Below are 23,239 nucleotides of genomic sequence, written 5' to 3' on the forward strand. Positions count from 1 at the left end.
ACAAACAGGGAATTCCAGCGAGTAAAAAAATGCGAGTAAAAAAATGACTGTCAAAAATGGAAAGAGAAGAAAGAAAAGTGCGGAATAATGGAAGCTGAAGAATAATGGTGCCATCCTGGACAAGCACGAGGACAGTTTCAGCAAGTCTTGCTTCATAACGCGTCCCTTAAAATCACGAATCCTCTCCCCATCTCCCTCTTCCAAATCTGAGGAGTCCCCAGAACCTCATTCAGCTTTCTTCATCTTTTCTGCTAGACATCAAGTCTTCACATTTCTAGATCTCCGAGTCTGAACAGTCTACCACTACCGTCATCTCCCTCATTGTCGTCATAACCCCACCACTGCACTACCACCATACTTTAGATTATTGCTCTCTCTCTCTTTCACTCGTACCTCTGTGAAAGAAAAGGTGATTTGACTCCATCGTCCGTCTGATTCTGTTAATTTCTGATCATTTTAATGGGTGCCCAAGACGGTGGTTGCATTCTTGTAACGGGTGGGGCTGGTTTCATCGGCACGCACACGGTGCTGCAGCTGTTGAAGGAAGGATTCAAGGTCGTCATCATAGACAATCTTGACAATTCAGTGGAGGAGGGCGTCGAGAGGGTGAAGGATCTTGCCGGCCCCGAGCTTGCTGGGAACCTGACCTTTATTCTGGTACATTGCCCAGACTTAATTTATGTTGTTTGCCTTTTTGGGTCTGTCCTCTCGTTTTTCTAGGTGTTGAGTTTGTGGCTTTTCTGCTCCTGCATTTGCTCTTGTTTGTCGGTGTGTTTATCTTGAATTGCGCTTGGGTGCACCCAATTGTGGCTAGATCTGATAAATTGAGGTATCCTGTTCTGATCCACAAGGAAAAATTTCAAACTTTATCCCATTCTTCTGGATAAGTATGTCCATTCCGCTGAAGTCCATCTGTAGATGTGAGCTTGTGTCATCTATTTGTCTTCACGGATGTATGAATTTGAGAAATTGCTTTCAGAAGGAGGTTGCATCAATAACTGTCGAGAAAGCTTATGGTTAGAAGTTGACATGGGTCTCCATTATTGTTATTTCAGGGAGATCTGCGGAATAAGGAGGATTTAGAGAACGTATTTAATGGAAGAAGGTCAGTTACTTGATTAAATGTGTTATCTTGCATTTCTACTTGGTTCGCTACAATGATTTTTTTAGAGGTTCTGTATCCTGTAACTTCTGTCGTTTTTTGAATTTATGCTGGGTTATGCGCTGAAAATTTATCATTTTATTGTGCTCTTCTTTTCTCCTTGATCTGTCTGATGTTCATTTAAATCAGATGTGCCTAAAAATAGCGCGTGCTGTTAAGCCAATTTTTCTTTTTATTTATGTTCAATTGACTAAAGTGCGCCATCTGAAACTCTGTGATTGTTGATAAAGAAAAATAAATGTAATCATCGTGCTTTTTTTCATCTAATAGTTCTATTTGGATTTCCACCGACAGATTTGATGCAGTGATCCATTTTGCTGGCTTGAAGGCTGTGGCGGAGAGCGTTGCAAAGCCTTTTCTTTACTACCACAACAACATTGTCGGCACCTTGAACTTGTTTGAGTTCATGGAAAAATATGGCTGTAAAAAGGTTATGTTTGTCTACTTGATTGCTTATTTGTGGTTATAGAGAAAGATTTTATGTCCTTTTCGGTAGATTCCAAGGGCATAACATAACAGAAATGTCAATCTTTTATATATTTGTGAATGTGCTCAAGTAATCAACACCAGATTGTCTTCAAGATTTATTCTCAGGGTTTTCTCCATGGCTGCATTCTTGAAACCTTGGTTGGTTGGTGTAGGCATTTTTATTTTCTGATGCAGAAACGTCCATGTCAGTTAGTCCTGTTCCATAGCTAAAAATTCTATACTGCTATACAGAAGGATCCCACTGGGCATATTTGAGGGAGTGAGTGTCAAGCCTTTGGTTGATTGATCCCATGTAGTGCGAATATGTACTTCAAAGGGGAACTACTTCATAACATGTGAATGTCAAAAAATTTAGCTTTTCTCTTCTATGCAAAGCATTCAAAATTTTGTTTTGTATTCTGTTTGAGGCATTTATAGATTAGGCTGCACATGTGCATGTGTGCATGTGCAACACAGACACATACTCATGCGATTCTTTGGTAGTGGTTGTATTCTTTTCGTTCTCTGATCTTGCCAAATTGCTTATGTCGTGATAAATTGACCATTTCAGTTGCACCAGCATACATTTTTTTAGAAAGAACTATGACACTCCCTTCATTTCTAAATCTTGATAAGCATGTGTCCATGTGCCTGTGTGACAATTCATCACATGTGGTGGAAGCACACAACTATTTTAGATCCTTTATGTTTTATATTTACTGCCACAGTTGTTCTCTTCTTTATTACTTATGATATGCCTAAAAGGTTATATCAATGGGCTTCATAACGACCACAAGGGCTTGGACTTCAAGATGCTCATGGAGTGAAGAAAGTGCCTCGATATTTGCTTCGAGTTTCTGCTTTGTTCATGTTTTTATTGTTTCCAAAATCCAAATGCTTTCCCTTTTTCAAGGAGATAGTATGTTATTTTTCTTTTCATAAAGGGGGAAATCATTTGTGATAGATCCGAGTTAGGATATTAACCAGTCCTAATGTGTCATGCATCCATTATCATTCTATTTGATGAAGCAGAGAGATTGATAGAAGTGTCCGTGTCTAAATACATAGGATGAATATTTTGGCAATCATTTTTCTCCATCTTTTATGTTAGTGCTTTATCTATTTCCCATATGTTTACCCTGTTTAATCTATGTGAATGCTAATATTTTTATTTTGTTTTGTTTAGATGGTATTCTCTTCTTCTTCTACAGTTTATGGCCAACCAGAAAAAATTCCTTGTGTTGAAGATTTTCATTTGACAGCACTGAATCCATATGGACGTACTAAGGTACATACATGTGTGTGTGTGTATGTATGCATGTGCTTTATCCAGCTGTTGTGTTGTCAAGAAAGTATTGATGATTGCTTTCTTAGTCTGACGTTGGTCATGCTTACAGAATCCAATGTTTTCTGATTTGCAACTCAGCTTTTCGTTGAAGATATTGCCCGAGACATTCAGAAGGCTGATCCAGAATGGAAAATGATCTTCCTACGGTATTTCAACCCAGTTGGAGCACACGAAAGTGGTCGCATTGGTGAAGATCCCAAGGGCATACCTAACAATCTTATGCCTTATATCCAGCAAGTGGCAGTTGGGAGATTGCCTGAGCTGAATGTATATGGTGTTGATTATCCTACACAAGATGGAAGTGCGGTATACTTTTAAGCCTTTTCTTTTTTGTCTCAATGCAACAGTTTTTCATGTATATGGCTATCTTCTAAACGTTCCACATGTGGGCAACTTTTGTTTTATTCTGAATGCCTATGTACAGTAAAGTTCAGTTTCTCTTTCCTTGTTTATTTCCTGCATCTCTTTTTATTTCTCATGTCAGTAGTAATCTTCTAATAAATCTCCGTGATCATGAATGGCAGATTAGAGATTATATCCATGTGATGGACTTGGCTGATGGTCATATATGTGCACTTCAGAGGTTGCTCACCCCAGAATTTAATGGTCTCTGTCTCTCTCTTTCCCCATCCTCTTCCCTGTGAAATAAATAGACAAACAAATAAATTAATAAAATAAAAGAAATCCTCAGTTCCTTCCCCAACAGCAAATGCACATTAAGCACCAGTGCTTCTTTTCTTTGTTACATGTACTTATGCAGTAACTATGCTTCTGCTTTTACAAGCAATTCTTCAAGTTGAATCACATAATCTGAAGGGAGATGCTTACAAACATTTAAACAACTTAACCATGTTGATTGAGCAACCAATTGAAAACTTATAACTTTATGCTCAACTTGTTTTTTCTATAGATGCAGGAATTGGAAGTGGCGAAAGAGCATACAAATTGAATTAAGAAGCAGTAATGTCATATTGTTATATGATCTATGAATACAAGACAGCATCAAGAGCAACAAGTAGGTTCTAAGAAACATTGATAAAGGAAGCAAAAGGGTTGAGATATAATAAACTTATGGCCAACATAAGTTACATGAGTTGAGATTCATATGGCTGGGAATTCAGCCAATATTTGGAAATTGAGACTGCCAACCAATTCTGACTACTTTGTTCTTAAAAGTTGACCTTAATACTTGCTCTAAGCCTTTCTGCCAATTATGGTTAAAATGTTCAGTTACAAAATGGAGACATTTTGATGAATCATTTTGAGGCGCTGCATTTACATAAATGCCATATATGCGTCTGAGTTATTGTGTGTGTTTTTTTTTTTCATTGTCCAGGTTGTACAGCCTACAATTTGGGGACTGGGTGTGGAACATCTGTGCTTGAAATGGTTGCCGCATTTGAGAAGGCTTCTGGCAAGGTACAACTTTCCTCTCAGCATCTGTGAACTTAGTTATACATGCTTTTATGGGTGACATGTTCTTCTACATGATCAGAAAATACCTGTCAAGTTGTGCCCCAGACGACCAGGCGATGCTACAGCCGTGTATGCCTCTACAGATAAGGCCTTAAGGGAACTTGGCTGGAAGTAAGTTTTCCTTTTTTATCCTGCCCAATCTGTAATAAGCACGCCTTTGTTCATGCCTTCAATTGATATGCAAACCATGGACCAACACGCACTCATCCAACTGCAATTTTTGTTTACTGTGTTTCTTTTCTCTTCGGAGCTTACATGCTTATATCCATGGTGCCATCTGCAGAGCCAAGTATGGCCTAGCTGAAATGTGCAGAGACCAGTGGAATTGGGCCAGGAACAACCCATTTGGGTATCATACACATCCTTAAGCACCTCACGCTTCTGAGAATCTATTACAGTTCCTGTTACAGCATTTGGTATTCTTCCTAATTTATTTCTAAGGATGGAGTTGTAAAGAGGAAGTATCATTGCATTATTAGGGCAAATGTGATTGATATCCCCATAGTGAGTCTTTTATTAATTATATTGCAGACAAATTGATCCATTTTTTGTCAGAAGGAATAGAAGTGCATACAACTTGATCCATTTTTCCGACTATGTAGAATTATTTGTGAGAACTGCCATATAAATGAAGTCAATATTCTACGAAATTCTGCCACCAAAGTGGTAAATGAAGTTGTGATCTTATCTTGTTACATGAGCAACTGTCTAGATGACCTTCAAACTGTTTTGAGAATTCAATGTTGGAGATGCATCTTTTCTCAATATGCTGCTGGGATCTACACACTATATTTGCATCTGACTCAATTACAGAAGATGCATTACATTTGAGCGACATTTTTTGGTCACAAGTGCTTTGGCTTTCATTGAGAGATCATGGGTGTCAAATCATAAGATTTGTCTATGAATCGAGCTTACTTCCTCCCAAAATAAAATATAGCATTCACCAACAAATCCATTGTTCCATTAAATTCAAGAGTTCTTCTGTTTTCTTGAAACTGTCAGCAAGACTGATGAAGCATAATTTGTTGACCACATTAATTTCAATTTTGCTTTTTCCTTTCTATGGTTGCCTGCCAGTTCATATTGTAAAAACGTGAGTGCCTCTGTGTCCATTTCTCGAGGACCCACCTAAAAGTGCATGGTGGTGCTCATGATGGTGATTGCTCAGAAATCCATGACTTTAACCATGTGCTTTGACAGAACATATGAGAAAAAGAGATCTAATCACAATCTCTTGGAATAGCTTTGATAGAATACCTTATTTTTTCCAAGGGCCCGCATGCTTAAGCCAAAATTTGTAGGTGAAGTATATTTCTGAAAGACGGTATCCAGATTTGCAATTTTTGGTGTTTGGTTACAGAAAAATCGAAAAAGGACTCTAAACTAGTTATCTTTGTATGTGCAATTAGCTTCATGAAAACGAAATTTGCTCCTCGATGCGTTGAACCGGACTAAGTTTCGATTATCTGTCATTGTCTTCCATCGTAAATTCAAAAGTTGGCATAAAAGGGTGTCTGATAGCAGGAAAAAATTTGTGGATGTACTGATAGCATGATAAAAAAAGAAAACCATTGTGGTGATATTTATGTTATCTACAGCGCTCCTCTCCACCATTAAAAAAAAGAAAGAGAGAGAAAGCCGAAAACAAAAGAAAAAGAATAAAACTCTTCATGCTGATGTTCCCCACTTAAGTTTTGAGCCATAATAGTTCGAGTTACATAGAGGGTTTGTTTATCGTGCTGAATTTTTCACTTTCAAATCGAATCTGATAAGTGGGCTCGATATAAAATTCGGATTTGATTTGTAGTTTGGATGTCAGGTAACATCAATTGTTCAGATACCTTTCAGTATTTTGGGTGAGTGAGAGGATCATCCTACCGCTCGAAGTGAGGCCCGAAGGCCTCCCCATTCTCTCTGCTTTCGGGGTCTTGAGCTACGTCGGTGTCAGTGATAGAGCGGTATGCGCCCTACCACCTTAAGACACATGAGTATAGCGTCCACGGGAATCGAACTAGAGACCTGCCTTATACAGATTCCAAATGTAAATTCACTTTAAAATTGGGGTTCGCGTAGTGATTACATATGAATGTGGTGTAGGATCCTCTTACCAAATCTGACGGATATCCAATTAGGATGGACACCTTCACATTAAAATGCAATAACAATTCATGGGACATTCAATTTTAGTGTGAAATTTGGTACTCTTTTTTATATGATATTCAAAATTAGATCCAAACCCAGATCTTCCTTTCACTTTCTCCCCTGGATTTACTCCCTATCTCACGGTACACTGATCTGATTAGACAGTGCAATCAGAAAATTCAAACTGATAGAAAAGTGGGACAATACAAATGGCTGAAAATTGAGACAGAATCTGGTGTCTGATTTAAACTCGTTCAGATCTGATTATAAATGAGATATAAATTTGGTAAACAAATCTCTAGTCACGTTCCGAGGTGTGTAGCATAGTTGGTTGATTTTGAGAAACGATGATACATTTTAATTAGACTTTTGTAACTAATATATACTAAACTTGAGTTGAAGAGTATATCGTATAACCACCGGAGTTGGGGAAGGGCGATGAATGCTTCTAACCCTTTTAACCCATGGGCGAAAGTATCAAGGAATCATTGTAAATGGGGATAAATATCCGAGAGATTGGAGAGACGGTTGACCTTCACGATTGCATTCTTTCTCCCTTTCCAAGGGAAGCCGACGATGGAGAAGAAAAGGGGGGCCACGAAAGGAGAAGGAGAAGGAGAAGGAAAAGACGAGCCATGGCAGTCGAAGCCCAGAAACTTCCTCAAGCGTCTGGCCGCCAGCGAAGGCTTGCCGGAGGGTTGCCAGGACAGGCAGTCGCTTCCCGACCTAATCAAGGGCATCCTGAAAGTTGAGCGCGTCGAATCCGGCAGAGTCTCCTGCAGTTTCCCCGTGGAGCCGACGATTGTGGTCTGTCCTCCTATGATCTCTCTTTCTTTCTCTCTTTTCTTTTTCCTGAATTTTCGTTTTGTTGGTTGCTGCTGTTATCTAGAAAGATCTGGTAGGAGACACTAAGATGCATTCATATGAATCATGATGATCTCTACATCACAGTTTCTGGATTTCTTTTCAAATTTGAATTCTCGAATCGAGTGTTTCAAAGAATTTTCAGAAGCTGCAAACTCCGCCCTTCTCATTGGCAAGGGGAAGGGAACTCTGTTCCTTAATTTTGCTACCCTCGTTGTCTTCGTAACAGAGCTTTCTCAATCAGTTTCACATAATTCTAGACTTAATAATCTTCATGTCTTTCACGTCTCAAATTATATAATCCAACATAAAAATTATATATTTTTGACACATTAGAAAACTTTATAGTCTAGAAACAATCTAGACTATCGATTACTAAATTTTTATAAGTTCCGAAATTTTATTGATATAATTTTGGAGGACGTTTTGTGTCATACATTGTCGAACAGAGATTCTGTCATGTCTTCAACTCCTTACAATTTTTACGAGGCCGCTTACCTCTTTCTTTCGGTGGCGTTGGATATCTGGAAATTCTTTTACTTTGGATGACGAGTGAACAAATTTTTTCTCCAAAAAGATTCGCCCTTGCTTGATTTCAAGATGCGCAAAAACTGAAATTTCTCCGGTTTGGTGCACCTTGAAATCTTCTTGGGAGCCATCAAATGCCCCTTTAGTGTGACTTGTGACAAGGCAGCGGTCACTAGAAAAAGTCGACCGCAGCCATTGATCAAGTTAATTCTATGCGTGTTTGTACCTATGCGAGATATGATCGCAACTTGAATGACACGATCAAATTGATGGGCAGAATCGTTACCGGACACTGCACGGTGGGGCTGTCGCCACGGTCACCGGCATGTTGGCGGCCGCCTGCGTGGAAACTGTTGCAGGAAAGCAGGAAGAATTCTTCCTTGGAGAAACTTCCATCTCTTATCTTTATGCAGCCAGACTCCATGTAAGGCAACAAACCTTTCTTCCTCTTTCATTTCAATCTTCCATGGCTGGCGGCTTACTACTCAAGAGCCATGTTATAGTGACATTCATGGTGAACCTGGGCGTTTGGTTGGCAGGAAAAGCACTGTTCAACAGGAAAAAAAATTCAAATTTTTAAAACTTTTCCATTTGATCAAACATGGAAAAAAAATTTGGACCGTTGGAGATGATTCTGAAAAAATATTTCTGGAAAAATTTCTCCAGCCAGAGGGGTGGAGAAATTTTCCCAGAAATTTTTTTTGTGACCGTTGGAGGAAGAAATTTTTTCTCCCTCCTCCCTCCTTCTCTTCTTCCTCCTTCTTCCTCACCATTCCCATCAAACAAAGAAATTTTTTTCTAGAAAAATAATTCCTCCATAAACACAAATGGTTTTGGAAAAACGGAAAATTTTTTCCATTTCTTCAATTCCAGAAATTTTTTTCTAGAAATTTTTTTTCAGAAATTTTTTTCTGACCATCAAACGGCCCCTCGAAAGGGCAATTCATAGCCTGGATTTGAGATTCTTAACAAACCATAGATTTTAAGCTTCGGCCTTCCTTCCTTTGATCTTAAATTCGACCTTTTGTCAATGAGAATGAGAACTTCAAGTAAATAAGGATTTTAAGTGTGGTTCTTAGGTCTGGCCTATGATCCTTACTTTGATGAACCATGGATTTTACCATAGATCACTTGTACGTCAGCAAAAGCATGCCATTAGGATCCATAGATTTCAAATCCGAAGTAATCAAACACCACAATATTGTCAGAGGCATTTCCTCTCCAAATTCATATGTAAATATGATGGTCAATAAGGACCCAACCCCATTTACATGTAAATTTCAGATGAACCCTACTGGGTTTGGATTTGGTTTCAGAAATCAGAGTCTGATACGAGTGAGAGTGCAAATAAAATAAAGAAAGACCCAACTAAGTAGATTCTACAAGACGGTGGATTTAAAAAATTTAGGTCGTCCATTTTACTTGTTTGGATTGGATTGAAGTGTGTGGAACTTAATCACTTACAGGATGAAGTGAAGGCTGAAGCATGCGTTACGAAGCGGGGAAGAAGCATTGTTTTCTGCTGCGTGGAGCTGAGGACCAAAGGCTCAGAAAAGCTTTGTTACACTGCGCGACTTACCTTCTACCCCGTGCCCGCAGCGAAAATCTGAAAGGCATCCCGAAGTTTTTATTCATCGGCTTAAAGACATTCAAGTTGAAGCGAGTGAAGACAGGGATCTGTAAAACCAAAGTTTGCTAGAGTTGTATATAAACTAGAGTCTACCACTCTTATCAATCTTAACTTTTTTGAATCCATCTCTCTCGTTAAATATTCACCAGGGGGAGGTCATTGAAAAAATAAGTAGGCAAAATGGTTGTCGTGTTATATGTGGTAGCAGTTGACTCACTCTTTTTATATATTAAGTTTATTGTAATCTATTCTTTTCTGCAAATATTAGTTGATATCAAAGCTGGGAAATTTTATTTATTTTTTATTAATGAGGGAAAAAGAAAAAACTAAATGATGTCATGTTTCCAGCTATGAAGAAGTTGTCAGATCCGGATCTTAAAACGTAGCTTTCAACATCCACGACCCAGTTGAATTTTTTAAATCCAATTTGCGAGGTTGTGCTTGGTCGTGTTTGCATTGGTGAAGCATTTTTTTGTTTTCCTCTTTATGTACGTATGAATTTTAATCTGATTGGCAAAAAACGATTTCGATTGCATTCAGTGGATTCATTAAATTTTTTGTTGCCCAATTTGATGCAAAAGCCGATTATTCTAACAGCTGTACTATTTTTAAACTTAAGTGGTTAGAGTAACTAAGGAGAAGTCACGATGAAGGCTTCAAAGTCTTCATCTTAATTGAAAGGATACTTACTCTTGGAGAAAACAGAGAATGGTGACATTATCATTAATTTAATTGCACAAAAGTGTGGACCATGTTGTTAGATCTTACGTTCTTCCTTTCAATTGGTCTCACTTTCCTTTCCAACGCATGCAAGGATTTACAGATGTAAATGGTTCAAATTCATATCGGATCTTGCATTTATGGTGGATTTTATGTAATTATAATCAAATTCTAACTCGGATTTGGGTTTCTATTTGTCTAAATTATCAAATTTAGTTGTGGCCACCATAAGATCCAACATTTGTATATAATTATTAGCTTAATTAGCTTGTAGCTTTACTGACTGCCAATTAGACATCATTTTTCTTTCTTTCTTTTTAGGGTCCAGTGCTATGTCGGTACTAATATGAACATGATATACATCAACTAGTATCAGAAAGGCATAGCACGGGCTACGTCGGTACTAATATGAACACAATATACATCAATCAGTACAACTCCTATCACCTTATTGACAGAAAGGCATAGCACCGGCTACGTTGGTACTAATATGAACACAATATACATCAACTAGTACAACACCTATCACCTCATTGACACAAAGCACATGCAAGAATTGAACCAATACAATACAGGGACTTTCACTGGCACCAGCTCAGCCAACCCAACTATTGTATGCCTCTTGGATTTCGACTCAAGCACTATGAAAGCAAATCTTATTTAATATTAAATGACCATGTGGTAGGTTCCTTTAACGTATTATTTGGCAAAGTAAATGATCAGCAATGTAGTCTTATATAGCTCCATTAATACAAGGGTTCCATCCATGACCCATAAAAACTACAACGTAAAAAAAGGGTCCAAGGTGATTGTTAAAGAGTTTCACTGTCTTTAGATTCATGTCCAGTTAAGGAGTTGATCAGTGGGGTCGGCTCTAATCTGTTGAAAGAATAGTTAGGCGTCAATGAGTTACACAAGTCCAAAAATGAAGGAAAAAATACCAAAAAAAAGCGCTTGTTAAACATTGGTGTATGTATCCCATTTTAACATGATAGTTTGGTAGCCATAAAAATTCATGTCACATGTATATGCAAGAAAATTGAATGGTAACTCTGGGTATTCAAAGTCGTTTAATTCAATATAATCCACATGGTAGATAGTTGAGAAAAAAAAAAAGTAATAGTTCACACTTTTTTTTTTTATTTTTCTTTCGACCATCCATCACACGATAGATCAAACAATTCTTATGAATGCAACCGGCAAGTATAATTAAAAATACTGCTTAATGCATTGAAGCCAAAGGATTTCCCATCCAAACCCCAATGGAGAAATCCTCTATGCTTGAGGCAGGTGCCTAGATTTAATGTGTTTAGATAGTTGGGTCAGAGGATTTTAACTTATTTATATATATATATATATATATATATTAAATGATAAGAATAAAAAACGAGTGTGGAGAGATATTTCAAACAAAATTGGAACCTTCTAATGCATTCACAAATACTAATTTATTATAAATTATGGTTTAGTTCAAGTTATTTTTGTAAAAAAAAAAAGATCTTTTTATTAAAGTCGGAAAAATGAATAACTTAATATAATTTTACAACCAAATTACTCTTAATTGCAAAAAAAAAAAAACTTTGTGCATATTACGGGGTTACTTTGAAAAAGTAATTTTCTTAACATTGCAATCATGGCGGCGAGTTATTGTAGGCTTGAGATGCAGATACACTTGGTGTTTCTCTCTGAAGGGGGGTCTTTTCCTTTTGTATATCAACAGTCGCGCACATGTCGCCATCAAAGAGTTATTTTGGCGAAAGGGGCAGGAACAGCCGCTCGCTCTCTCCTTCTCTCTCTCGCTCTCCTCTCTCTGCGACATCGCCACCCAATTCCACAGCCTTTGCAATTCGAAATTTGGTTTGTTCACAATTTATTCTTCCCCTCTAATTATAGAGAAGGAAAAGAAAGGCAATTGTGAAGATTTGAGATGAAGAAAAGCAACAGTTCGAGGGTCAGGTGCTCTCTCTCTCTCTCTCTTTCTCTCTTTTTATATTGGTGTTTGAATTTGATTGATTTGGTTTCAGTTTGCTGGATAGATTTATTGGGATCAATTACTTACATGAATGCGGGAACCAAAAAAGCAAAATATCTGCTTAGGGTCTCTGAGCCAAAACGATTTATTGGGTTTGTGTTGTCAATGGTGGACCTATTTAGAAAACGAGGAGCTTATTTATGGGGGTTGTATGGTCTTATGTAGAAGATAATTGGAAATTGTGAAATGTTTAATCTTTGATGTGGTTAGTGAACGAGACGTGAAGAACTGAAACATGTTAGGGGCTTCCTCTTCATCGGTTTCGTCTTCATTTTCTACATTACTTCTCATTTGGTTAAGTTTGGTGATTTGGGTGGTTTTGATGATATCTTGCTGCTTGTCGTAGCTTTCATGCGTCTATGTCCCGCGATGGTATTAATTTTTATCGTGGGAATTCCTGAGAATGGTCTAGCTTCAAGTTATTCTGGGGGAAATGGAAAGTGGGATGTAAGACAGGGGAGGTGAAAAACAAGATTAAGATGGTGTTTCCATCAATCCACGTATTCCCAAGGACTGTGATGTTGAAATATTCGATTTGGGGAAGGAATTAGGAACTGAAGCTGGTTTAAGGCGATTCATCCAAATGCTGTCAAAGGATTCAGTTGGGGGACAGTAAGCAATAATAAAGGAATCTTTTGAATATGTCGGATTAAAAAAGGAGGAGCTTTAGATATAGCGAGCTGGAATGCAGGACAATAAGCTTCTTTCGAAATTCACCATGTTGGCGCTCTTCCATAGTCGTGTTAGTCCTAGAGATAAGCAGGAGGGCATGGCAGAGTGCAATAAATTACCTACTATAATCCAGATTCCAGTGTATAATTGCAACAGTAGAGAAGTCTACCACAGTGCAGTGTATATTTACTTATCTCCTTTGTTAGATATTAGGTTGAGGACTTGAGTCCAAATATGTCGTGCAAGTTGGGGAAACATCCATGGCTAATTTCCTTGGGGAAATTTTGCAGTGTATGAGAAACTAGACAAACAAAGGAAGGTTTGCAGGTGATTCAAAACTAATTGTAAGCCATCTAGGAGGACGGTAGTATTGTTCATTTATAGAACTGAATGTTCTTATCCAGTTGGAGAATAACAGGTGGAATGTTCATACTTGAGCTTCTCTTGCTTTTGGCTATGCAGAGTCAGGTTTAGTTTCTCTTTCCAACAATGTGTAGTTATCATAAGTTTTGCAGGTTTTTTATTTGGAAACGAGTATCCAACTTCTCATCTTCTGATTCTCAAGAGATACAGGGTTTTGACAACAGGCACTCGCTGTTCCTGCTTGCACTCCTAAGACCGACTTCTTGTTGGTACTAAGTTGTCATTCTTTCAATGAACTCTAAGACCTATTTGGTTCTTGCACCTTTTTAATTGTTACTTGTCACGTGTGCCATATGTCACATCAAGGGATCGGTAAAGAATGGTCACCTACAATTTTTCATGTGGTTAAATGCATAGGCTAAGCTTACTGTTTTCCTTTTTCTCGTCTTCTAGGTAGGAATTTGTTATGCTTCTGGAACATCTTTTCCATATTATTTATACCCTATTGCCTATAGATTCAATAAAAATGTTACATGCAAACAACTTTGCAATGTAACTTGTTTTGTGTACTATTGTTAGAGACCCGATATGGGATCATAGGTCAGGTCCAGTGGACTGACCCAATAACATCTATAAATGGGGTCGACAAGCCGGAAAGGGGATTATCTCAAAACTAGTGGATGTTTCCTCTGGAGGGAGAACCCTAATTAGGGAGTAGGGTGTGTGTTCCTCAAGGGTTATCTTGTAAGGAGGTGTACATTGTTAGTGGTGGCTAACAATTGGTATTTGAGCCAACATTTGAAGACCTTCAGGCTTCAGGTCAGTAGATTATGGCTGGTCGATTGGAACAGGTGGAGAGTACCTTCACAAGGATGAATAGGATGATAGACCACATGAATGAGAGGTTGCAGATGATGCTGGTAGAACAATGGCAGATGAGGGAATTGCTTGAAGAAAGATTCTACGGCAGGAGCAATCGGATGTCTCTTGAAGATATCTTCACAACTTAGCAGCAACAAGGTTAGGTAACGCACAAGGATGATGGGGCAGAGATGCAACCTCCTTCAGGCCTTCCGCCACCACTAACCACAATACAGTTTATTGATGATAGAATGTCTGTATTCAAGAAGGCTCTCGGAATCACCAATAGTGAGGAGAACAACTCCATTCACGTTCTTCCTCTGTTCATAATCAGCAAGATCGGCAACATTGGCGTGTTCGTTCTATCAACCAAGGACTACACCATCGTGATGTCAATAGCACTGGAAAACCCAGTTATGGTTGAGTCTCATGAAGTTCCCGTTCCTGTAGAATCCCTGTGCCAAGGAAGAGGGAGGAAGCAAGTGATGTAGCTAGGCAAACCTCCATGGATGTGGATCAGAGATGCCACGACAATTGGGAAAATTGCAGTGGAAAGGGAGAACAAGGACACTGCATCATCCATTTGGGCCTCACTAGCTTGTGAGGGAAGGGATTCGGGTACTCCACCTATGCCACCTCCATCCACGCCATCTTCATGTGTAGGGGCGCCACCATCCAAGTCAATCCTTTGTGAGCAGAAGGAAGGGAGCCAAGGAATGCAGGAAGGCTCAAGTGAACAAAGATCTCAGGTACTGCTATCTGATATTATGGTTGGTGATTTTCATTCCCTTGGAGATCAGTGATCAGGTTCCAGCGAAGGGCAAGCTTAATATCGGGCACTCTCTAACCATAAGCGAGTCTAGGAGAGTCGGGGAAAGTCTTGATAAGTATTGGAAGGACCTTTCGAGATCAGGGTGCAGAGCTACTGATGGATACCATACAATTGGGGGAGAAATAAGGGGCTGACTACAAGGAGAGGTGGATAGAATTGTGTTGCTGCAGGTCCAGACGACCTACCGCAAGCCAGTCCACTACGAGCACCAAATGGACCTTTTAGAGTTTCAGATCAATGCTGCTATTAAGTATGGAAATTGTGGTATTCCTGCATTTAAGAACACAAGTTAATTTTGTAGGCATTGCATCTCAGTCCAGTAAACAGGGGGTTGTGTGGCGAAAGATAGAAGTTCTTGCACCACTCAAGGCTATGGAAACAACCCCAAATCAGAGGAGCTTTTGCCTTGGAAAAATGGAACTCATGATTTCCATGTTCCAGTTCTTGAAGCCATGTGACGTTATTCTCAGCTTTGATGTTATCGTCATTGCAACTATGCGAGCTATTCCTGAAAGTCATAGGGACCATTCAGGAAAACACAACAATGATGCTCATACTTTCGAGCAGGGTTGTTCCTTGGGTGAGTTCCTTCTTTTCTTTCACAATCACAGTCCTGCAGCGTGGCAGCATTCACAGGGTCAACCAGGCATAAAAGGAGTGTATTCCTCAAAAACAATTAAGGGAGCATCTAATTTTTTCTCTACTTTATCAAGTTACTTTTCTTGCTGGCAAAAGAGAGACTTCTTATGTGGTTTGTTTGCCTTGGAAACCAAGTCGTGCTGGACTGATGGCTCTTGTAATATGCATTGCTTCCTTTGTTTGTGGATCTGATACAAATAAATTTAGGACTGAAATAGGTGGAAGACATTCTTTTGATGATGAAGATGAAAAATGTGGTCAATAGAGTGTTGCAGGGAGAAAGTTGTTGGGTATTCTACAACTTGTTCTTCAACAGTGCAGACATCACTTCAATCCAAGTTATCGTCTTCAAGTTTGTGATCAGGTCCTCACTTTGGCTTTATCCTTTGGTCCCTATCAGTGAAATGCCCCTTGACCTTCTTTTACAATTTCTTTCATCTTTCCCACACGAATTTACATATATAAATGGTTCCTTGTGGGAAAAGATTTGCTGTTGGCTCTATGAAGACAGTATGCATCTTCTTGCAATGAAAGTCCTCTTTTGATGAGGTTGTGTGACTTCCCTGAAAAATTTTGTGCCAATAATTCTTCTCATACTTTTGTCACAATTGATGATGAGAAGTTGAATGTGTGGAAGTTAGGGGCTCAAAGGTGGGCGAGGATGCTTTTCCTTGCTGTGACAAAACATAACCATTTCGAGCATATCTTTTATTTTGTCAGAAGGTACATTTTGACTATTGGCCAAGAAGATCAATGTACTTGATGGGACTCTACAAAGTTTATCCTTGTTCTCATCAGCTTGATCGAGGAATTACACATCGATCGGAGAAGGCTGACTAGTCACACTGCCAAAATGGGTACTGAGATGAAAATATGCAATGGCTGTATAATGATGGGGAAGGATTTTCATTTGATTGGTGCCTTATTGGAAAAATTTTTGGAGTTTTTCCAACATATTTTGGAGGAGCTTGTTTCCTTTGCAAGATCAGCATCTGCTGTGTTGTGGTCCTGCAATATGCCAGAGGCCCAGAAGGTGGTGATTTAGCTGGTTCTGTATTGGGAAGGCTTGGGGGGCATAGTTAACTGAGATTGCCCACTTCTTCAGCTACTTCTGCTGCAAGCTGCATCTCTAAGGGCAATCACTTCCATATTGAAATTGTATGTTCATTCAGAGGATGGTCTGGTTACTTCGGCATTTGAATTTTTGTGGAGTTACACTTGGAATGTGATTACATTGCTGCCTCCTGTAACAGAGGCTGGAGCAGAAGATGTGCAAATGAAGCTCAGGCGGATGTTCTAGAGGCATTAGCTGTTACATTTATTCCTAGAGATGTTCACATATTGATGATGAATGACAGTCCTATAGTTGGAGAGTCAGGGACGAGAATCATATTGGATTCTTTAGCGAACAAGTTTCTTGACTCTATCAATGAGCTTCCTGCAATAGGAATGCTAGCTCACAGTCAGCGAGTTGTTTTGATTCATTGGAAGTGGTGCAGCCTAGATTCATTGCTACTCATCCCCTACTACATAGTTAATAGTGGAGATCACAAGGTACCCTGCATATCAAATACATATTAATTGAGTCCTTGTTGATGTCATTGACAGCCTTGAAAGTGCAAATGAAGGTTCTTTTCTTCCTATGCTGAGATCAAATAATTGGGTAATGGAGTTGCAATCTTCAGCTTGGGGCACACTGATCGCATAGGTAGCACTAAATGCAGCACAACACTGGTGGGAAGGACTACCCTGATTCGACAGTGGTTCTTTATCAAACTCTTACACCTTGAAGACAAGGTGTTTTTGAAAGGGGGGTGTATTGTTAGAGAGAGAGTATGGGATCATAGGTCAGGTCCATTGGACTGACCCGGTAGCATCTATAAATGGGGTCGACAAGCCAGGAAGGGGATTATCGCAAGAATAGTAGATGTTTTCCTCTGGGAGGAGAACCCTAATCAGGGATTAGGGTAGACGTGTGCGTGTGTTCTTCAAGGGTTGTCTTGTAAAGGGGTTTACCTTGTTAGCGGTGGCTAACAACTATCTATATGCTTATTAACTGCAATTTTCCAGTTTAACATGCTTTCACTTATTGCTACCTCTGATAAGATGCTTTTCCATTATTAAATTGTGCATTAAAACAAGAAGCGACTTCTCCTTAAAAGAGAAAAGGAAAACAATTAAGAAATTGTTCTTTGTTGTATTACCCTTAAGTGACTCCTATGTTCTTGCTTAAACGACACTTTGTTTCTCTTGATATTGTTGCTTAAATGATGCTTTCTTTCTCTCGATGTGTTTAACATGTTGCTAATGCTCACTGGACATCAGGGGTCGTGTAATATGGGACGAAGCTAACCTAGTTGAAATAGAGGCAAATAAGCCTGTGAGACAAAAAATCGACGAGCCTAAGACTCCGTACCATCCTATGGTCGATGAAGATGGTATGTGTAAATCACTTTGAGTCTATCACTGCCCTGATTAGATTATAGTAGCAGTCCTTGCTACTAGCCCTTGGAGAATGTCAGCTTGAGTTTTGACCTTTTTGCAGGCTCTCTATCACCAGTGCGAGATGGTGAGGAAAGAATAGGTGGCTCTTCACAGGTTGATGCTATCTGGTCTGCTTTTGGCGATGTTGCATCTTCAAGTTCACAACAATCTAGCACGAATGGAGGTTGGACATCTTCAGAAGATGAGGCAGATAACATGGACCAAGATGATGCAGGTTATTTACTTATGGCATGTGAAACCACATTCCATTACTCGACCTAGTGAATTTAATTATTTAATGTTTCAAAGCTGCCCTCATTCCGGCGTGGCAGTGTTTTCTGGTCAAGTGATTCATGGTTGCACACCAAGCAATTTGATAACCTTGAATCTCATCCTTTATGTTCTTTTCCTTTACTTGTTTCATCATTGAACTTCTTTTCCTATTGCAAAATGATAGATTCTCATGAAGAAACCTTTTTCTCCTCTCAACTACAAGGTGTTTTCCCTCTTCTGTTCAATTTTGTTGACTGATGTGGACATTGTCCAGCTGCATTCCTTCACATGTTACGGCGTTGCAATATGCATGGAATCTCTCTTTTATTCTAATGCTTCAACCAAACAGTTCAGATGACATGAAACTGTTGAAATCAAGTGAAAAATTTCATCCTTGCAAAAAGTGTGGATTATAATTCCGTCGGTACTCTATTTTGGATTTGCTTTGTCAAATAGAAGCTTCTAGAATGCAATAAACATGCCTTTGGTGAACATAGAACTAGTGCTCTTGTTTGAGATTACCAGTTATTCAAGTTCCAAACATCATCTATTCATCCGCCAACTCCTCGAGCAACCATGACTGACAATGTGAATTCAGAATCTTATCATTCCATGCATGGCCTCTTCTTGTTCAAATTGAGGTAAAAAATACTGTCATTTGTTAAAGATGTTGCAATAACTAAACAATTGTGTTCCTCTTCAGTCTGCTGTTCTCTAGCAATCATACTCCTTGGATGAAAACTGGAGTTGTTGTAGAACACTTTTGAAATGATGATCACGGAGAAAAGAAACTTAACTATAAGATACCTGAAGTCTCATTGGGAGCCGACCTTTTTAAAAACTGCATAGTTAGAAATTCACTGAAAAGTAGTGTAGGTTATTAAAACTATACATTGTGCAGGTTTTTAGCGTGTAGGTTATTAAAACTATATATTGTGCAGGTGTTTAGTCTGTCTTCATCCTGGAGTACCCAATAACTGCCTCCTTGCTGTCTGGTGGCCTTTCTTCCCCTTTATCTCTGTAGGTCTTTTGATTTTGTAAGTTGTAAATGTGATAGATGTAGCTGTCCTTGTGCGGAGCTGTAGTGACTCCAAACAATTGGAAGGTACATGTTTAATGTGGACAAGTACGCAACTGCAGTTCTATTTGGGCAACATAGATAGCAAATGGCAAATAAATTTGTCAGTTACCTCACTCCTTTCGTTGTGCTTGTTAACTATATTTCATGGTGAACATGGTGAAAGCAGATACTTGAATAATTTTATGTGTTACATGATATGTATTAGTTAATTAATCTAGATATCTTACTCTGTCACATCCTTATTTTTTTTATTTCTAAATGTATAGATTCTGATACAGAAAGAGCCAGATTGAGTTTCAAGGAGCACAGGAGGGCACACTATGATGAGTTTCGAAAAGTAAAAGAATTGATGCAAAAGGGATCCCTTTTTAATGAAGAAGTTGATGAGGATGATACGAGAGATAAAAAAGAAGGCAGCTCAGAATCTTTGACAGGTGGTATGAGCGCAATAGACATTGAAGGCAGTGAGCCACCAAAAGCATCTCCTCCACCATCAGCAAACAATGGGGCCTAGTTTGCTTGGAAGAGAGCTGTCTTCTTTTATCTCGGTTCTTGTTTGCACAATGATTTGGATAACCGGTGTGTTCAACATGTGTATGTTGTTTCGTTCTAACCTTGTGTCCTTAACATGCCAGTTTTTTTGTTATTGTATAATTAACCAGCTCTCCTTTTCCCCAACATCTCTGGTGTTAACTTTGCTTAACGATTTTCGTGAATTCATCGTCTATGGACGTTCAGGAAATGATTACATTTCAAGTATGTTATCTGTTTGTGCATGTACATTCACGTTGAGGTTGGTTAAATATGTCAAGCTGAGTTCACAAGTACACCTTGAATTTCTTGACGGGGATAAGCATAAAGCATGGAAGAAGCGTTCTCTTCAAGCATTTGGATGACTGTTGCTTGTTAAGGCAAATCAGATTAAACAATCAAAGGTCAAGGGTGGTCAATTGTCTTGGATGTAAAACCTCCTGGCACTAAAAAGCAATATGATCTGACTGGTTAAATTAGAAGTCTTGCAAGATGGGGGTTTTATTGTTCAAGTCTCATTGCCATTTAGAACACAAATTGTTGGAAGGTCAAAGCTTGTTGCTACAGCAAAGTGCTTGGCTTGCTATCGGTCATGGGATGAGCCTTGGGGCGATTGCTTATTGCAGAGGACAGAACGGGAAGATAATCCAATTGTAACTTCTCAGATTCCTAGACCAGGAGTCCAAATTGGAAATCCTACCCATTTGCCATACTGGGCTGAACTTCATACTCTGTCCTCTGAAATGGATAACGCCAATCGCTGCTCTGCCCAATTGAGATGTGACAGTACCAACAAAAGAACCATGCACCCTGCTACACGGCTGGCTTTAAGACGTTCAAGATGAAGAAAGCCAGCAGCTCAGTACCTTTCACCTGTCTTGGCACAATCTTGTAGAGGTATGCCTTACTCCTTGTTGTCCACAAAAAGAACCAACCTATTTGATTAGGACAAGCCCTTTTTTACGTAGTAAACGAGTATCATACAGGCGTGTGCTGCAAGATTTATATTAGATAGTTCAGAGAACATTTGGATGATGCAACTGGTTTCAAGAACTTGCCATGGAGGAAAATAGCTAAATAGCTAGTGTCAAGTTGCTTTATTGCTATAAATAATTGGTGAATCCTGATATTAGGAGTGCCCAAAGAATTTTGATCGTGTTAATTTTACGAAACCATAAAAGCCACACCGTCCGTAAGTTATTTGAAATTCATTAACGAAGTGCAAGTGATTAAATGTTGGGTGTAAAAGGAGGGGACTCACAGCGGGTTTTACAACACTTGCTATGCAGAATCTTATCTGAATCCAAATCTGCATTTGTTGAGCAGATGTGAGCATGTCCACTTACACCTCAATGTGAATCATTCATTCCCAAAAATGCAATATCGAGATGGTTGTATTCTTCATAAAATAATATATAAGCAGTTATCTATTGCCTTGGCCGTGTGGTAGCCAAGGGCTCTGACTTAGCCAGCGCTGATGGCGACTTCAACTCTTGGTAGCGATTGCAATTTTATTTCAAATTCTGGCCTTCACAGCTAGATGAAAATTGTTCTCACATGGAGGTGGAACCCTGCGTCACAAGGGCGTGGCAGCATATGTATGGCTGACAATAACACATGAAAAATCATGACCACGCAAAGCTTTTCAAGGCATATGCTGTTTGAGGGCATCACTGATGTGAGATTTCAAAAAACTGATAAAGTGGTAGTGTTTTCACAACACATTTAGAGTTTTAGAAAAGTGCATTGTACGGTAAACTACTTGCTTGGCTTCATTTGTGTTTGCTGGCACCAAGATATAGGACAAGTGATTCATGGGTACCTTATGGTGTACCGTTCCAATTGATGTCTCTGAAGATACATGGGTACCTTAGGATGAAGATTAGCTCTTAACAATAGTTCAAGAGGAGCTAACTTTTCTGATTTCCTCCCTGTGTGTGGGTGGGGTTGAGCAGTTGCACCAACAGTTCGGATTTGGACAAGATGAAGTTGCTATTGCAGATAATTGAATATCAATTAGTGGGATACGGGGTTGGATGTTGTACCCTAGGGCAACAAGGAGTTGCATGGGAGCTTCGGCTCTCGGGTTGGATGAAAACAAAGTGATTCTCAGTCCAAATTTCCATAGTTAACCTGTTTCATATGTTCATCAGGGTTGGAAATCCCAGTTGAATTTGGCAAGAGTATTCCGGTATCAGATTATGTGAAGTCAATTACTGATCAGATTCAGTTTTTTCTGTACGACAATTGATTAATTGGTTCTTGATTAGGAATTGATGTGCCTTTGTGTGTGGAGGTGGACTTCAGCCAGTTTAGGACCAGTTAAAAAGCTCTTTGTCTGCTTCTTTTTATCTGCTCCTTGCCTCAAAATATGACCAACTATGAGTCCAATGAAGGAAAGCCAGTAAGTAGAGATGACAAGTGTCCTGGCCCCCAACAAGTGACTAAATTTCCAGAAATTAGTGCACTAAAACATCTAATGAGGTGTATGGATCACGAAACAGGTGATATCACATGTTTTTTGTGCTTGTGAACAGATCATAGATAATGGGATCAACCAATCATTCGTGGCGATTTTCAAATTCAATGTAATCGATTGTGAAGATATGTAAGCTGCTAATAGATCAAAAAACCAATTATTGGTGAAGCAAATTTCATGAACTCAATAAAAATTTGTAGGTTTACTACAACACTAATGGATAGACACTTGTTTACGAGCCGGTTTCATACATTTTTCTTCAACTCTTTACACAAAAATGATAGTAAAAAAATTGAGGCTACGATTGTTTCCTCTCGGGTCTCAAATAAATACACAGATCTACTGTCTATACGAACGGTGGATTTCAGGCATCGGTAATTGAGATCCACAGTTAAAAAAAGTAGCCTAAATTAAAGTTCTAATTAATGACCTTCGTGGAATCCTGGGTGTTCTCACTTTTTATATATACTCACTCCAACTCTTTCTTTCTTTCTTACTTTCTTTGTTTGTTCGATAAGATGCGCAGTAGACTTTCCTGCTTCAAATAATAATTTTTGAAAAAAAAAAAATCTCGTCGGTTTCATGACTCTTGTGTCGCTATTTCTTTTCTATTACATACTCCGTACTCAACCTTTAATGAAAAATACAAAC

At 38.9% G+C, this 23,239-nt stretch overlaps 3 protein-coding genes across 5 annotated transcripts; all 3 read left to right on the forward strand.

Annotated features, from left to right (window-relative positions):
* On the forward strand, window positions 1-5,129 carry LOC116247793 (bifunctional UDP-glucose 4-epimerase and UDP-xylose 4-epimerase 1-like). 2 transcript variants are annotated; one of them, XM_031620110.2, is made up of 9 exons: window positions 7-657; window positions 1,056-1,105; window positions 1,457-1,592; window positions 2,817-2,918; window positions 3,057-3,284; window positions 3,503-3,584; window positions 4,315-4,397; window positions 4,474-4,565; window positions 4,738-5,129. In XM_031620110.2, the coding sequence occupies exons 1-9, from the start codon at window positions 460-462 to the stop codon at window positions 4,820-4,822; spliced, it is 1,056 nt and encodes a 351-aa protein (XP_031475970.1). In that variant the 5' UTR covers window positions 7-459; the 3' UTR covers window positions 4,823-5,129. The 2 variants fall into 2 exon arrangements, with proteins under 2 accessions (XP_031475971.1, XP_031475970.1); XM_031620111.2 differs by lacking the exon at window positions 3,503-3,584 and having other exon boundaries at window positions 1-657.
* A 1,916-nt stretch (window positions 5,130-7,045) lies between these two features.
* Window positions 7,046-9,918, forward strand: LOC116247795 (uncharacterized). 2 transcript variants are annotated; one of them, XM_031620113.2, is made up of 3 exons: window positions 7,046-7,403; window positions 8,269-8,415; window positions 9,458-9,918. In XM_031620113.2, exons 1-3 carry the CDS (start codon window positions 7,176-7,178, stop codon window positions 9,599-9,601), a joined length of 519 nt encoding a protein of 172 aa, XP_031475973.1. In that variant the 5' UTR covers window positions 7,046-7,175; the 3' UTR covers window positions 9,602-9,918. The 2 variants fall into 2 exon arrangements, with proteins under 2 accessions (XP_031475973.1, XP_031475972.1); XM_031620112.2 differs by having other exon boundaries at window positions 7,068-7,406.
* A 2,148-nt stretch (window positions 9,919-12,066) lies between these two features.
* Window positions 12,067-20,405, forward strand: LOC116248088 (protein phosphatase inhibitor 2). The gene is made up of 4 exons (XM_031620686.2): window positions 12,067-12,297; window positions 18,066-18,178; window positions 18,286-18,459; window positions 19,845-20,405. Exons 1-4 carry the CDS (start codon window positions 12,269-12,271, stop codon window positions 20,090-20,092), a joined length of 564 nt encoding a protein of 187 aa, XP_031476546.1. The 5' UTR covers window positions 12,067-12,268; the 3' UTR covers window positions 20,093-20,405.
* Window positions 20,406-23,239: the final 2,834 nt, after the last annotated feature.

This window comes from Nymphaea colorata, chromosome 2 (assembly GCF_008831285.2).
Source record: "Nymphaea colorata isolate Beijing-Zhang1983 chromosome 2, ASM883128v2, whole genome shotgun sequence".
In the NCBI taxonomy this organism is placed as follows: domain Eukaryota; kingdom Viridiplantae; phylum Streptophyta; class Magnoliopsida; order Nymphaeales; family Nymphaeaceae; genus Nymphaea; species Nymphaea colorata.

Coding starts and splice junctions, on each gene's coding strand:
- LOC116247793 (XM_031620110.2), top strand. CDS start 460: ATGGGTGCCCAAGACGGTGGTTGCATTCTTGTAACGGGTGGGGCTGGT. Junction 1,106..1,456: donor AACGTATTTAATGGAAGAAG/GTCAGTTACTTG, acceptor TTCCACCGACAG/ATTTGATGCAGTGATCCATT. Junction 2,919..3,056: donor ATCCATATGGACGTACTAAG/GTACATACATGT, acceptor TTTGCAACTCAG/CTTTTCGTTGAAGATATTGC.
- LOC116247795 (XM_031620112.2), top strand. CDS start 7,176: ATGGAGAAGAAAAGGGGGGCCACGAAAGGAGAAGGAGAAGGAGAAGGA. Junction 7,407..8,268: donor CCGTGGAGCCGACGATTGTG/GTCTGTCCTCCT, acceptor ATTGATGGGCAG/AATCGTTACCGGACACTGCA. Junction 8,416..9,457: donor TTTATGCAGCCAGACTCCAT/GTAAGGCAACAA, acceptor AATCACTTACAG/GATGAAGTGAAGGCTGAAGC.
- LOC116248088 (XM_031620686.2), top strand. CDS start 12,269: ATGAAGAAAAGCAACAGTTCGAGGGTCAG. Junction 12,298..18,065: donor AGCAACAGTTCGAGGGTCAG/GTGCTCTCTCTC, acceptor ACTGGACATCAG/GGGTCGTGTAATATGGGACG. Junction 18,179..18,285: donor TCCTATGGTCGATGAAGATG/GTATGTGTAAAT, acceptor ACCTTTTTGCAG/GCTCTCTATCACCAGTGCGA.